The following is a 15,593-nucleotide window of genomic DNA, read 5'->3' as shown; positions in this document are numbered from 1 at the left end:
ATGCCCAGACACATCCACGTGATGATCTCCACCTATCCACAGATAGAAAACACATTTCTAGGCACAGATAATGGGATAAAGTTCATTACAATGGCTCATAAATGATCACATGAGCCTAAGCAAAAAGGAAGGGGAAAACAATAGCTAGTAGGTATCAAACACATATTTTCAGGTATTTTCACATACCTCAACCCTTACAACAGTCCTATGGAGATAAACATTATTATCCCCAGCCCTTCTATTATATTTTATCACCACCAAACTGGCCATTAGGAGCTTACAGGGCAGAACCTTCTGCAAAAGTTTTTATTTATGGCATTCTTCAGCTCCTTGTTCCTTAGACTGAAAATGGTTGGGCTAAGGAAGGGTGTGAAGACAGTATAGGTGGTGGCCATCAAGGCGTCACTGTACATAGAATAGAGGCCCTTGGGTTTGAGGTAGATAAGGGAGGCAAAACTATAGTGCACGACCACCACAGTGAGTTGGGATACACAAGTGGAGAAAGTCTTGTGCCGGCCCTCAGCAGAAGGAATCCTCAAGATGGTAGCCACAATGAAGACATAGGAGAGGATGATGAGGAACAAACAGCCTATCAGGGCTGTGACACACACCAGCATCACACCCATGATGACAGATGATGTCTTGTTCCCACAGGCCAACTTCAAGAGGGAAAGCACATGACAGAGAAAATGGTGGATCACATTAGACCCACAGAAAGTGAGGTGAAAAACTATCATTGTCACCATCATCCCCATGACCGAGCCACCAGCCCAGGTCCAGGCCACAAGATGGGCACAGCCATGGGGGCTCATTAGCATGTTGTAACGCAGTGGGTGGCAGATGGCCATGTAGTGATCATAGCCCATGACCATGAGAAGGAAGGAGTGAGTGAAGCCAAACATGAAGGAGAAGAACATCTGACTGGCACAAGCCACAAAGGTGATGGAACGATGGGTGGAAAGCAGATCAGCCAGCATGCGACGGGTAATGGCAACAGTGAACAGAATCTCAGAGATGGAGAGGGCACACAAGAAGAGGTACATGGGTGTGTGGAGTCTGCGTTCAATCCAAACTGTGGCCATGATAAGAAGTTTGCCAAGCAATGTGAACAGGAACATCAGGAGGTACAGCAGGAACAAGACAGGCAGGAGCTGCTGGGGGAAGGCTGAGAAGCCAGAGAGGATAAATTCAGATATGGTGCTGTAGTTCTGACCAGGCATGGATACTGTATCTAGTAAGATCAGAAACAAAATTAAGTGACAGTGGTTAAAACTTAGACTCTAGCACAGACCAAATGGCAACCCAACAGCTCTATGCTATTCAACAACTGGCGGAACTTTCTGGGTCTCACTTTCCTCATCTGTTAAATGGAGTAAATAATAATAGTTCTTAACATTCAGCAATGTGACAAAGATCAAATGAGATCAATATATTAGATGACCAAGTCAGATGTTGGCTACTAATTGGTTTTCCATTAACACTGACTAACATAAAGAAAAGGTTCAATACTTGGAGCCATTAGAGATAGGCATGGATGATCAGGGTCAGATTCCCCTGAAAATGTGCCAGTTCTAGAAAACATTTATTTTGATCTTGAGCTTTAAATTTTTGTTCCCCGAGAGTCTTTGTCTTTTAATTGCTTATTTAACCCATTTACATTTATTTTAATACTCATTTATTGATACTCATTTATGCCATCTTATTTCAAATTACACATTTACTATTCTAATAAATCTGAATAGAAAATTTGAAAATAAAAGGATGGGTAAATATATGTCTGAAGAATATGCACCAAATGAAAGCTGAGGCTGCAACCTTAATAAAAAAAGTGGAATTTAAGGAAACAATGATCGCAAGGTCTCTAATACAATACACCTCTACAGGGAAGTAGAGTTCCTTAACACATGGCTGATCTGTGGTCTGGACATGGAAGAAAGCCTTGGACATCTTCTACCAGTGTAAAATGAAACTTTCACTAAGTAATGGAATAATATTAAAAGCCTGCAGGTACCAGATTGAAAAGATGCCCACTGCTCAAAAACAATAATCATTGTACAGAAGATGGAGGAACAAGCTAAATTACATAATGAGAAAGCTTTCAGAAAAATCCAGAAGGTGGATAATTCCACAGAACAATTGGTCTGGTTTCACTGATAGAGGTACATTGAAGGGATAAGAGAGATTCTAGGACATAATAACTGGATGCAACATAGGGGACTAGTTGAATCTTGATCTACATAACCAGCTGTAAGTATTTTAAGGCAATAGAGAACATTTTGATTACAGTATGAATGAATGATTATGTATGAGTAATATTAAAGCATTATTATTGATCTAATTGTGAATTTTTTAGAGACAAGGTCTCACTCTGCCCCCCAGGTTACAGTGCAGTAGTAGGATCATGACTCACTGCATCCTGGAACTCCTGGGCTCAAGTTATGCTTCTTCTCAGCCTCCTAAATAGCTGGGACTACAGATGTGTGCCACCTCACCTGTCTAATTAAACATTTTTTTTTTTTTTTTGTAGAGACAGGGCTTTGCTTTGTTGCCCAAACTGGTCTCTAATTCCTGGCCTCAATCTTCCTGTCTCAGCCTCCCAAAGTGCTGGGATTATACACATGAGCCACCATGCTCAGCTAATTATTTTTTTAAGTGTTAACTGGTTATTTTGACTATGAAGAAAAATGTTTAGTTTTTCAATGCATACCAAGATTTTTAAATCTCACACGCACACACATGCACACACACTAAGGGACAGGGAATAATATTTATACCCATTAAAAGAACATAGCAACCAGCATCAATACTATAAATCCATATAACTATATATCCTGGAATATTCATTAATAAATAATCAATACAACTTCAGTGAGATAGATAGAAATAGCCAAATCGACGGCAGATTGATTATTTTTTTTTTTGAGACGGAGACTTGCTCTGTCACCCAGGCTGGAGTGCAATGGTGCGATCTCGGCTCACTGCAACCTCCCCTTCCCAGGTTCAACTGATTCTCCTGCCTCAGCCTCCCTAATAGCTGGGATTACAGGCGCGTGCCACCACGCCTGGCTAATTTTTGTATTTTTAGTAGAGGCAGTGTTTCACCATGTTGGCCAGGCTGGTCTCAAACTACTGACCTCAGGTGATCCGCCCACCTCAGCCTCCCAAAGTGCTGGGATTACAGGTGTGAGCCACCACACCTGGCAGATAGATTATTATAGTTAGAAATTTTAACAGAGTTCAGAAATGCAATTTATTATTAATTACAAAGCAATTAATAATATCCAGACATTAGCTATTATATATATTAGACTCTTCACCAAAAAGAAAATTAACACTCTTTCAACCACTCAGCGACTTTTACAAAAATGGACATTTCATTAGGATATAAAAATTTATTTAATTCCCAAGCATAATAATATGATATAGATTATAATGAATTAACATTAAAAATCAATAGGGAAGAAATAGCTTTACAAATCTCATGTGTTTGGAAGATAACTATATAATTAAATAATCTACAGTTTCAACAGTAAATCATAAAATGGAGGAATATTTAGAATTAAATGACAATTTAAATATTGAATGTCAACATTTTAACCTAAAATAGTACTTTGAAGGAAATATACAGCTCAAAATACCTTTATCAAAAAACTGCCTCAAGAAAAAAATCATGCATGATAAAATCAAAATCAAGTTATTGGAAAAAATTAATAAGATAAACAAGGAGAAGGTACCAATAACACAACCCAAACTTACAAATGGGAAATAATTACAGAGACAATTGATATTTTTAAATTAATAAAAACAGTAAAAGAAATAACAAATTTACATTGTAGATGAACAAGTACTTAGAAAAATACAAAATTCCAAAACTGGTGCAAGAAAAAAGGGGATGCTATATGTTCAAATAAGCTTTAAAGAAATTGAAATGGTAGTCAAAGATCATCTCTCTAAAATCTTTGCCCCAGTGGGTTTTATTAAAGTGTGGTAAGTACTATTAAACTGTTAAAAAAAAACAGTTGGTTAGAATCTTACACATGATCTTCAAAAAAATAGAAAAGAGTTAGGAAATCTGACAAACACACCTCCTCAAGTTAATGCAATCTTGGTCTAAAATCAGGCAAGAATCTTCACCGAAAAAAAGAGACAATTATAGGCTTACTTCACCTATCCAGGCAGATTTAAAATTCCAGAATAAAACATAACCTATTCAAACCTAATGGTGTATTAAAAATAGTTTACCATGATCAAGTGGCATTGGTTTATTCCATAAATGACAAGATTGGTTAACATCAGAAAACCTATCATACAATTTATCCCAGGAATCAATTTAAAAAGAAAAATCATGATTATTTCAATCAAGGCATAAATACATTCTCTAAAACCCTACTCCTATTATGATTTAAAACAAAAACACTTCACAACACAAAATCCAAGGAGACTTTCTTAACTAGATATAGAATATATAGCACAAAATTAGCAAATACAACACTGAAGAAGAAACTTTTCCATGCATCACTTTAGAGTCAAGAAAAAGCCAAGGATACTCACTAATTCCGCTGTTCTTTAACATGGAGCTGAAAGTCGTGAGCGATGGTATAAGGTAAGAGAAAGAAACAAGTTATCCAAGGTATCTAAGGACTGGAAGGGAAGAGACGTGATCATCTACCTAGAAAAGATAAAAGAATGATGACATCATATATTAGAACAGCAACAGAGCCCAGTGATGCAGAAGGCAAGGTCAGCTGGCAAAAACCCCGGTGATCCTCCTAGTATCACACCAGTAACAAGCATTCAAGAAGTAGAATCTGAATACAGAGAAAGAGAACAGTCCCAATAGCAACACAAACTATTAATATAAAGAAACATCGCTCAGGATCCCTTTACACCACAAAGTTACTAAGCACTCTAAAGGGCTTTTGTTTATGTGGTTTACAACTATCCATTTTTACCATATTGGAAATGAAAATTGAAAATCATTAAAAATATTTAGTTATTAGTATATTTAAAAAAGTATGCCCAGGCATGGTGGCTCACGCCTGTAATCCCAGCACTTTGGGAGGCAGAAGTGGGTGGATCACTTGAGGTCAGGAGTTTGAGACCAGCCTGGCCAACATGGTGAAACCAGGTCTCCACAAAAAATACAAAAATTAGCTGGGCATCGGGGCACGCGCCTGTAATCCCATCCACTCGGGAGGCTGAGCCAGAGAATCACTTGAACCCGGGAGGCGGAGATTGCAGTGAGCCGAGATCATGCCACCGCACTCCAGCCTGGGCAACAGAGTGAGACTTCGTCTCAAAAAAAAATTTCTAAAGAGCAATAATAAGTCTATTGAATGCTAATATGAGAAACATTTTCAGGCAAATAATCACATTAGGAAAAAAGCATTTCATGAGAAGAGTGGCCTTGTTTGACATTTTAGCCAATACATCACATGTCCTTGCTTGGCAGGAAACAGCTTGATGCTTTCATTTGCCTCTTCATTCAGTCTGTGGCAATATATTGAAGCATATGATGAAAATATATTCTCACATGTAAATTTGAAAAATAAGGATTTCAGGGACCACTCTGCAGAGGTCCTCATATCACACTTTGAAAAAATCTGCTATAAAATATCTAGGAATTAACCAAAAACATGACATAGCTCCAAAGAAAAAATTTTAAATACATACTAATAAAAATGTGGAAGATGATCTGAACACATGGGGAGCAGTATGGAGTCTTGGCTGGGATGGCCTGATGTGCTAATGGTGTCAATTCATCCTCAAATTATAACCTCAATACTTAATAATACTCAATAATATAATATTGTATTATATTTACAATTCCAGTGAATCAACTGTAAATTTGATAAAACTATTTGAAAATTCCTTCAGAAAAATAAATATCAAGCCAGGCACGGTGGCTCACAGCTGTAATCCCAGAACTTTGGGAGGCCGAGCTGGGCAGAACACTTGAGGTCAGGAATTCAAGATTAGCCGGAGCAACATGGCGAAAGCCCGTCTCTACTAAATATACAAAAATTAGCCAGGTGTGATGGCCCACTTGTAATCCCAGCCACTTGGGAGGCTGAGGCACGAGAATTGCTTGAACCTGGGAGGCGGAAGTTGCAGTGTGCTGCCCGGGTGACAGAGTGAGACTCTGTCTAAAATAAATAAATAAATAAATAAATAGATAAATAAATAAATAAATAAATAAAATGGAATCAAGGGAAGAGCTGTTCCCTCCCACGCCCTGAGACACACAATAGAGTCACAGTCATTTTTAAAATTATGAAACGTGGAACAGACACAGGTCTGGGTAAGTTGATTGGAAATCTCAGAAAATAACCCTGCATTATTCAAAACCTAATATAGTACACGATAAATGTACCGGCACAAATCAAGAGGAGAAGGTAGATTGTTCACCCATTGTAGTGAGAAAACTGCTCATTTTATGAAGCAAGTCAATCTGAATTTCTGCCTAACTCTACATACAAAGGAGGATCCAGATGCATTCAAGAAATAAATACCAAATATCAAGGTGTAAATTTCAGAGAAGAAAGTATAGGAGAATAACTTTGTGATCTAGGCTTGAGGAAAGACTTCCTAAACAAAATTTCCAAAGCACAATCATTAAGATGATTTTTAAAACATTAAAAAAGTCAACATTGAGGATTTCCATTCAACAAAGGATTTCCGGGATGAAGTTAACAGGCAGATGGGAAATGGGGAAAAATTATTTGCATTGTCTAAAACTGACAGGAGCACATCCAGTGGTGTGGGGAATTTCTTAAAAACTGACAAGAGAGTTCTATCTAGAACAAACAAGAAACCAGTTATATCAAGAAGAAGTAGGTATCTTAATGCAAAAATGAGCAAAAGATGTGAGAAGATAATGCACAGGAATTACTCAGGCAGATGAAAGGATGCTCGAAAAACAAAGAAAAAAGAAAAAGAAAAAAGGAAAAGAATGGAGGGAAGGGGAAAATGAAAGAGAGACTGGAATTTCACTGTGTACCTATGCAATTCCAAAAATTATAAAATGTCCATTATTGGTTGGGCTATGAGGAGAAAGAAATATTTACGCACTATAGGCTGGGCGCGGTGGCTCACGCCTATAATCCCAGCACTTTGGGAGGCCGAGGCAGGAGGATCACATGAGGCCAGGAGTTTAAAACCAGCTATGCCAACATGGCAAAACCCTGTCTCTACCAAAAAGACAGAAATCAGCCAGACTGGAGGTACACATCTGTAATCCCAGCTACTTGGGAAGCTAAGGCATAACAATCACTTGAACCCCTGGAGGTGGAAGTTTCAGTGAGCTGAGATGCCGCCACTGCACTCCAGCCTGGGCCACAGAGTAAGACTCCATCAGAGGAAGAGGAAGAGGAAGAAGAAGAAGCAGAAGGAGAAGGAGGGGAAGGGGAAGGGGAAGGGGAAATACTTACATACTATTAGTGGGCATGTAGAATGTTGGAAATTAAAATTTTTAATGGGATTCATGCTCTGTGTACCAGCAAATTTGCTACTGTATATCTATCTTGACTTCTGAAACCTGTTTATAGGGGGACATGTAAAAGAATGTTTCCTGCAGCAGTTACTTTAGTGGGGGTGATGGATAAACCTCCTTGTCCCTAATTGGGGAGAAGGCAGGTAAAAGTATATAGAGGCAAACAATGGATATAGAGGCAAAAGGATATAGAGCTTTTGTCATGAGTTAGATGCACACATAGTAATATAAATGAACTTTTAAAATAATATTGAGTGAAAAAAACAAAAAAACAGAATGAACTCTTGTGGACACATTAAGAATATATGTACATAAAACTATTCTGAATGATAAAGTAATAATGAACCCATGTCATTTGTCAAAATCCATATACACAATGCAAAGAGTATAACCTAATACAAACTATGAAATTTAGTTAATAATAATGCATCAATATTGGTTCATCGAGTGTAACACAGGTGATACAGAAATGCAAGATGTCAATAATAGGAGAGACAATCCCACATGCAGGGGTGAAGCATATGTGAGAACTCTCTTTACTTTCTGATCAATATTTCTATAAAGTTAAAACTGCTCTAACAAAATTAAGTCCATTAATTTACCATTTTAAAATAGTCACGTTAAATTTTGTGCAGACAGAAAGCAATGTGTTTCTTACAAGAACATATACAAATCAAAAAGTGCATACTAAGTATGTGAAAATGCCTGTCAAAGAACGGAAACAAAGTGAAACAAATGAAATAAGAGAAGGATCTTTCACAAATCAATGTTAATCAAAAGCCACAAACTGAAAATATCATGGACTCAAACCTTTGCACCTGAATTCTACCATAAAAGAAACAAATATTTTTATGAATAATGTGAGCCACATTGCTACAAGAGTTTCTGAAATCCTTCTTTCTGGATGGGCCCATTCATCATTACATACCCCTAGTAGTCTCACTAGGATATTGTCTGAAGTATCCCCTGACCAAAGCAGGAGTCAGTCAGGCGCTTGGAGAACACAGAATCACCCGGACAGTGAGGAACTTTACTGGAGTGAGGATGACGTATCCCACATGAAAAGACCACACTTATGACACGGAAGGAAAGTCTTCTGACCACGCAGCTGCCCTACCCAGAAACCATACTCCAGCATCAGCCACCTTCCTTCCCCATCCCTCCCATTGCTGGGCGCCCTCTCTCCTACTAAGCACTTCTCCATCTGCTCCCCTCCTCTCCATCCCCTCTCCTGGGCCGCTGCCCCATCCTCCTCATCTCCTCTCCTCTGCACACACTCCACTCTGGCTTCCAGAGAGAATTTCCTGAAATGTTTACAAGTTGTGGAGGCATCAGACTCAGGGTGGAAACCCCAGCCATCACTGTGTGTCTTTGGAGAAAGGACTTTGCAGCTCTGAGGCTCCTCTCCCCAAGTGAAAAACAGGAGTAACCAGAGCACTGTGAGAGTCCACCTTGTAAAAGTCATTGTCATTGACTGATAATGATTTTGGTCTTCTGAGCTGGTTTGTTTGTGTCGTTCTGTACCAAATGTCACTTGCTGACCCCATTCTAGGCTAATTCTCTGACCCCAGCAGGGTCCTTAGGATTTCTGGCAATGACACAACACAGTGTCTGATCCAACCAAGAGTCTCATCTAACCTTCCCCCTCTCCTCAAGCCCCTGTCTCACCCCTACAGTCCAACATCCCACCTCCCGCTTACTGGAGCAGCCACAGCTCTCAAGGCCCGGCTTCCCCATCTCCTCTGACAAGGGGACAGAATTCTGCCTACTCTGGTATCATTGCAGATGGCTCATACATACAGGCTGAGCAAACATCTCACAGCACTGGAGTGCATCCTGCCCTCCCACAGAGCCTTGCCCCCAGGTTAGCAGGGGCACAACAGTGAAGACAAAATATACCTAGAACAGGGTTTCTCAGTCTCAGCACTAGTGAGGTTTGGGACCGGATCATTCTTTGTGCTGGGAGCTGTCCTATGCTTTGTCTGACATTTAGTGGCATGCTTGGCCTCAATCTCTTAGATGCTAGTAGGAAAATCCCCTCAACCCCCATACACAAGTCCTGACAACCAAACTGTCTCCAGGCGTGACCAATTGTCCCCTGAGGGCCAGAATCACGTCCAGTTGAGAACTGATATGAGTGCCTGGGCTCACTAAACAACCAGGCATCTTGAGTGGGCAAACACAGAAGGCCCCAGACAGTCAACTAAAGTTGAGATCTCTCTCTTTTCCTCGTCTCCCCAGTTCTGCACCCCAACTCTAGGCTGGGCAGCTCCATCCACAGCTCTCTGACTCTGCCCTTGTACCCTCCTCCTCTTGGTCCACCTTCACCTGGGGCTGCCTTCAGTGAAGTGGCTCTAAGGAAAAGGCATAAAAAACACCCTTTTTAGGTGTTTTCACAGGACACCTGCAGGCAAGTGTAGGAGCCAGACCCAGGGCCTCCTTGAACTGGTGCTGTGAGCTTTATTCCTGCAGTGGCCTTCCCAGCAGGTCATTCCCATGGGCCTCTACAGGAAACCACGCTGGAAAGGCTGTCGTCTGGGTTTGGAGAGGCCAGGAAGAGCCTCAGGGAGCATTCAGGAACCTGCAGCCTCCACCTCTTCCTCCAGCACACAGGGCTCACTGCTACCTCTCTGCCCAGGGAGATTTTAGCTCATGCAAAGGATGGGAAGATTCCAGTCTCAAAGGAGACAGGGATGGAGAATTCTGGTTAAAGATTGATAAGGAAGGGCCATACTGAGGGATAGCCAACCTCTCCTTCCATCACAGCTGGGAACACGGTTTTTAAGATTTCTCTGGGGTTCTTATGTTCAAGAGGGTGTCTGTTCAGTTGGTTGGGGGCCTTAGGATTTTATTTTTATTTCTCAAAATCCAACAGACCCAGTGGTGCTCTGAGCAACTGGAAAATGAGGATGTTGTGTAAAACCTTGCAGAGCTCAATAGGAGATCCGCAGTGGAAATGTTTAATATATTAGAGCGAGAAATCACTATTCTTTCCTGGGACAATAAGTCTTCACTCACTTCTGAGCCCCATTAAGGACACAACCCAATATGCTTATCCTGGACTAGGCACGTTCCGTTCACAAAGCCATAAAATTAGATGCACCATCCAATTTGTCAGCAAGAACAAGTAGTATATAGCAAACTAGGCTCGAGGCAGTCTTTTTTTTTTTCTGAGACAGGGTCTCATTCTGTCACCCAGGTTGGATTGCAGTGATGTGATCACAGCTCACTGCAGCCTCAATCTCCTGGGCTCAAGTGATCCTCCTGCCTCAGCCTCCTGAGTATCTGGGACTAGAGGCTAGTGCAAGCATGCCCAGCTAATATTTTGTATTTTTTTTTGTAAAATTGGGGTTTCCCTGTGTTGCCAAGGCTGGTCTCAAACTCCTGGACTTAAGTTAACCTTCCACCTAAGCCTCCCAAGTAGCTAAGATTGCAGGCATGAGCCACCATGCCCACCTTCCACAGCTTGTATAGAGAAATCTCTTTCTAGAACTCAATCTCCCTCAAAGCCATTGAGAAATTATAAATAATAAGCAATTTTTGCTAGCACACTTGTCTTTTTACCTGTTACACAGTTTTAGACATGGAGAGATGATCTATGAAGGGTGCTGGACATAGTATACAGCTCATCATATAGTAGACACTCATACAGTGGCTACCATTATTATTTTACTATTGCTGTGCAGCAGCATGGGAAGCAACCTAATAGCTGGGAATGAAGTGTCTGTTTACTAATTCAGTCTGAATGATGTGTCTGCCTAGGGCCATGTGTGTGTGTGATGATGATTTCCTCATCCTCACAAACTTATATAATCACAGACATAGGTCACTGATGGAAGTTCACAGACAGGATTCATTCAACCACACTGAACCCAGCCAAAACTAAGATTAGGCCCCTACCTCACACCATACACAAAGTTTGACACTCAAAATATATCAAAAACCCAAATGTAAGAGCTAAAACTACAAAACTCTTATGAGGCAACATAGATGTTCATGACCTTAGATAAAGCAATACAATGTTTTTTTAGATGTGACACCAAAAGCACAAGCAACAAAAAAAAACCAATAGGTACACTGATGTTATCAAAATGTAAATCTATTGTGCTACAGAAAGACACCAAAAAGACCATGAAAACACAACCCACAAACTATAAGGAAATAACTGAAAATCACAGATCAGATAAAAGAGTCTTAACTAAAAATATAAAGCATTCTTACAACTTAACAACAAAAATACAAACAACCCAATTGGAAAATGGGTGGAGTATCTCAATAGCTATTTCTCCAAGAACATATCTAAATAGCCAATAAGCACATGATGAGATGGTCAACATCCTTACTCACTAGGGAAATGCAGATCAAAACCACAATGAGATACCACTTCACACCCACGAAGATGGCTGTGATCAAAAAGACAGTAACAAGTATTGGTGAGGTTGCAGAGACCTAGACCCCTGCAGCATTGCTGGTGGGAATGTAAAATGGTGCACAGACTTTAGGAAACAGCTTGGAAGTTCCTTAAAAAATAAACGTAGAAATACCACTTGACCCAGCAATTTCACTCCTAGCTATATATCCCAAGGAAATGAAAGCATATATTGCAACACTTGTACTGATCACTGATAGCAGTATTACTCAAAATAGCAAAAATTAGAAACACTGAAATGTCCGTCAATGACAAATGGGTAAATAAAATGTAGTGTATCCATACAATGGAATATTATTTGGCAATCAAAATGATATACTGGCCGGGCACGGTGGTTCATGCCTGAAATCCCAGCACTTTAGGAGGCCGAGGTGGGTGGAGTGTTTGAGGTCAGGTGTTCAAGACCAGCCTGACCAACATGGTGAAACCCCGTCTCTACTGAAATACAAAAATTAGCCAGGCATGGTGGCAGGCATCTGTAATCCCAGCTATTTGGAAGGCTGAGGCAAGAGAATCACTTGAACCTGGGATGCGAAGGTTGCAGTGAGCCAAGATCATGCCACTGCACTCCAGCCTAGGTGACAGGGCGAGACTCTGTCTTGAAAAAAAAAAATCATGTACTGATACAAGCTACAATGTAGGAGAACTTCAAAAACATTATGCTCAGTGAAACAATTCATTTGAAAATAAAAGAATTATATTTATAGTTGTCCATTGATATGAAACGTCCAGAAAAAGCAACTCTAACCAGACAGAAAGATTAGTGGCTCCCTAGGGCTGGAGGGCATGGAGATTTGGAGGAAACAGAGAATGACTGATAATGAGTATGGGTTGTTTGTTTGTTTGAGACAAGATTTGGCTCTGTTGCCCAAGTCAGAGTTCAGTGGTGATCATGGCTCACTGCAGCCTCGAACTCCTGGATGCAAGCAATCCTCCCACATCAGCCTCTGGAGTAGCTGGGGCTACAGGAATGTGCCACCCCATTTGGCTAATTATCAGAATTTTTGTGTGTGTCAGGAAGGAGAACATCACACATTGGGGCCTGTTGTGGGGTAGGGGGAGTGGGGAGGGATAGCATTAGGAGATATACCTAATGTTAAATGACAAGTTAATGGGTGCAGCACACCAACATGGCACATGTATATGTATGTAACTAACCTGTACGTTGTGCACATGTACCCTAAAACTTAAAGTGTAATAAATTTTTTAAAAAAAGAACTTGTGTGTGTGTGTAGATGGCATCTCACTATGTTGTCCAGACCGATCTTGAATTTCTGACAACAAACAATTCTCCCACTCGGCCTTCCAAAGCACTAGGATTTGGGTTTCTTTTTTGGATGACTAAAATACTCTAAGCCAGATTGTCATGATGGTTGCATAACTCTGAATACACAAAAACCACAGAAATGTGCGCTCTAATGTGTACATTGTATGGTAGGTGAATTACATCTTAATAAAGCTACTATAACTCAAAAATTAAAACTCAGATAAAGACATACAGATTAAGAGTTGTGGAAGTAAACATGCTTTTAACATTTACTGAGCACCTACTATGTGATGAGTGTTGTCGTATACAGAAATCTTTACACCTGCCTTACAAGGTAAGCGTTACTAGCCACACTGTGCAGACAAGGTGATGGTCATCCTCCTATCATATTCTATCAGCACTTCCACACCAGCCACTCAGGTGCCTGAGGAATAGTTTGCTGAGGAAGGTCCTCTTCATGGCAACCTTCAGTTCTTTGTTCCTGAGGCTGAAGATGATGGGGCTGAGGAAGGGCGTGAGGACTGTGTAGGTGGTGGCCATCAGGGTGTCACCCTCCTGAGAGTGGGGACCTTTGGGCTTGAGGTACATGACAGAGGCAAAGCCATAGTGCACAATGACCACAATAAGGTGAGAGGCACAGGTGGAGAAGGCCTTGTTCCGACCTTCAGCAGAAGGGATCTTCAAGATGTCGGCCACGATGAAGGTATAGGAGAGGAGGATGAGGAGAAAACAGCCCAGCAGTGCCATGATACATACCAAGCCCACGCCCAGGGCCACAGCTGGTACATTATTTCCACAGGCCAACTTCAACAGAGGTGGCACATGACATAAAAAGTGCTGGATCTCATGGGATCCACAGAAAGTCAGTTGGAAAATGGTCATTGTCACCACCATCCCCATGACCGAGCCACCAGCCCAGGAGCAGCCCACCAGGCAGGTGCAGCCCCGTGGGCTCATGAGCACTTTGTAGCACAGGGGGTGGCAGATGGCCACGTAGCGGTCATAGCCCATGACGGTGAGCAGGAAGGAGTGGGTGAAGCCGAAGCTGAAGGAGAAGAACATCTGACTGGCACAGGCCAGGAAGGCGATGGAGTGCTGGGTGGACAGCAGGTCGGCCAGCATGCGCGGGATGATGGCCACGGTGTAGAGGATCTCGGAGACGGAGAGGGCGCACAGGAAGAGGTACATGGGCGTGTGGAGGCTGCGCTCACTCCAGACGGTGGCCATGATGAGCAGGTTGCCCAGCAGCGTGAACAGGTACATCAGCAGGAACAGCAGGAAGAGCATCAGCTGGAGGTGGGGGAAGGCAGAGAAGCTGACGAGTATGAATTCAGACATGGAGGTGTGGTTTAGCCCCAGCATGACGGCCACCCCTAGTTGGGGAAGAGTGGAAAGAAGACCCAGTGGTTAGGAGCATGGGGGTGTCTAGTGATTCCTGCCTGGGAGGACATCTGAGAGCACCTCCTTCATCTGTCCAAGCCATGGTTACTCCATCTGCAGAAAGGCATTAATAATAATGTATTGAGGTTTAAATAAGATCACTCATCTTAAGTGCTTTGCGCAGGTCCTGACACAAAGTAAGAATTTAATAAATTTTAAATATTGATAGTAATAATTATTCTGCTATTGTTATTGCCATCACGATTATTAGATCCATGCACCACCACCTACACCTTACTTTTCTGCCTTTGTTCATGCTGGTCTTTTCATGCTTCTCCCTATCTTTATGGGTCCAAATCCTACCTGAATTTTATGAGCAAGCTGCTCTCTGATTGCCACCTTCGGCTGGAAGTCATCTCTTCCCTATGGCATGGAAACGTCCAGACTCTGTTTAATTCTCGGCACCACTGCTTTCTAGCTGTGAGATGCAGGGCAGGTTGCTTCCCCTCTCTGAGCCTCATTGCTCCCATGGAAAATTGAAACCACCTTTGCAAAATTATGACTGAGACAGCAAAAGAGATCTAACTTAACCAACTCCATCTTGCTTCTAACCTCCAAGCTGTCCTTGTTCATTCCAGGACATAGGGTGAACGAAGTTTGGGAGAAATTTAGTTTATAGTTTATAGTTTGGAACAAGGACGATAACAGCCCTTTCCCAAAGCAGACCTCTTTCTTGTCTGGGGATTAGATTGCCTTTGTAGAACTAACATTAGCCACAAGATTAGAAATTATGGTTTAAGAGTCATGCAGCTGGAGGCTACAAGATTCTGACCCTCCCTAAATTGCTCCCAAGATCAGTGCTTGAGATATTTTGCAGATCCTGCACTTGATGGATCAGCTGGCACCACCCAGGTCGATAAACTGGCTCAACTGATCTTGTGGCCCCCACCCAGGAACTGACTCACCGCAAGAAGACAGCTTTGATTTCATCTCTGACCAATCAGCACTCCTGGCTCACTGGCTTC

At 41.6% G+C, this 15,593-nt stretch overlaps 2 protein-coding genes across 2 annotated transcripts; both read right to left on the bottom strand.

Moving 5' to 3' along the window:
* Positions 1 to 269: 269 nt before the first annotated feature.
* OR10H3 (olfactory receptor family 10 subfamily H member 3) lies at positions 270 to 4,618 on the bottom strand. Its single transcript, XM_004060210.2, has 2 exons — positions 4,552 to 4,618; positions 270 to 1,231 (listed from the first exon to the last, which is right to left on the bottom strand). The coding sequence occupies exons 1-2, from the start codon at positions 4,571 to 4,573 to the stop codon at positions 270 to 272; spliced, it is 984 nt and encodes a 327-aa protein (XP_004060258.2). The 5' UTR covers positions 4,574 to 4,618.
* Positions 4,619 to 13,543: 8,925 nt separating this feature from the next.
* Positions 13,544 to 14,570, bottom strand: LOC101153947 (olfactory receptor 10H2). Its single transcript, XM_004060209.5, has one exon. The coding sequence runs from the start codon at positions 14,548 to 14,550 to the stop codon at positions 13,573 to 13,575; it is 978 nt and encodes a 325-aa protein (XP_004060257.3). The 5' UTR covers positions 14,551 to 14,570; the 3' UTR covers positions 13,544 to 13,572.
* Between the last annotated feature and the right edge of the window lie 1,023 nt (positions 14,571 to 15,593).

Source organism: Gorilla gorilla, chromosome 20, assembly GCF_029281585.2.
Source record: "Gorilla gorilla gorilla isolate KB3781 chromosome 20, NHGRI_mGorGor1-v2.1_pri, whole genome shotgun sequence".
In the NCBI taxonomy this organism is placed as follows: domain Eukaryota; kingdom Metazoa; phylum Chordata; class Mammalia; order Primates; family Hominidae; genus Gorilla; species Gorilla gorilla.
This window is presented reverse-complemented; position numbering and strand designations above follow the sequence as displayed.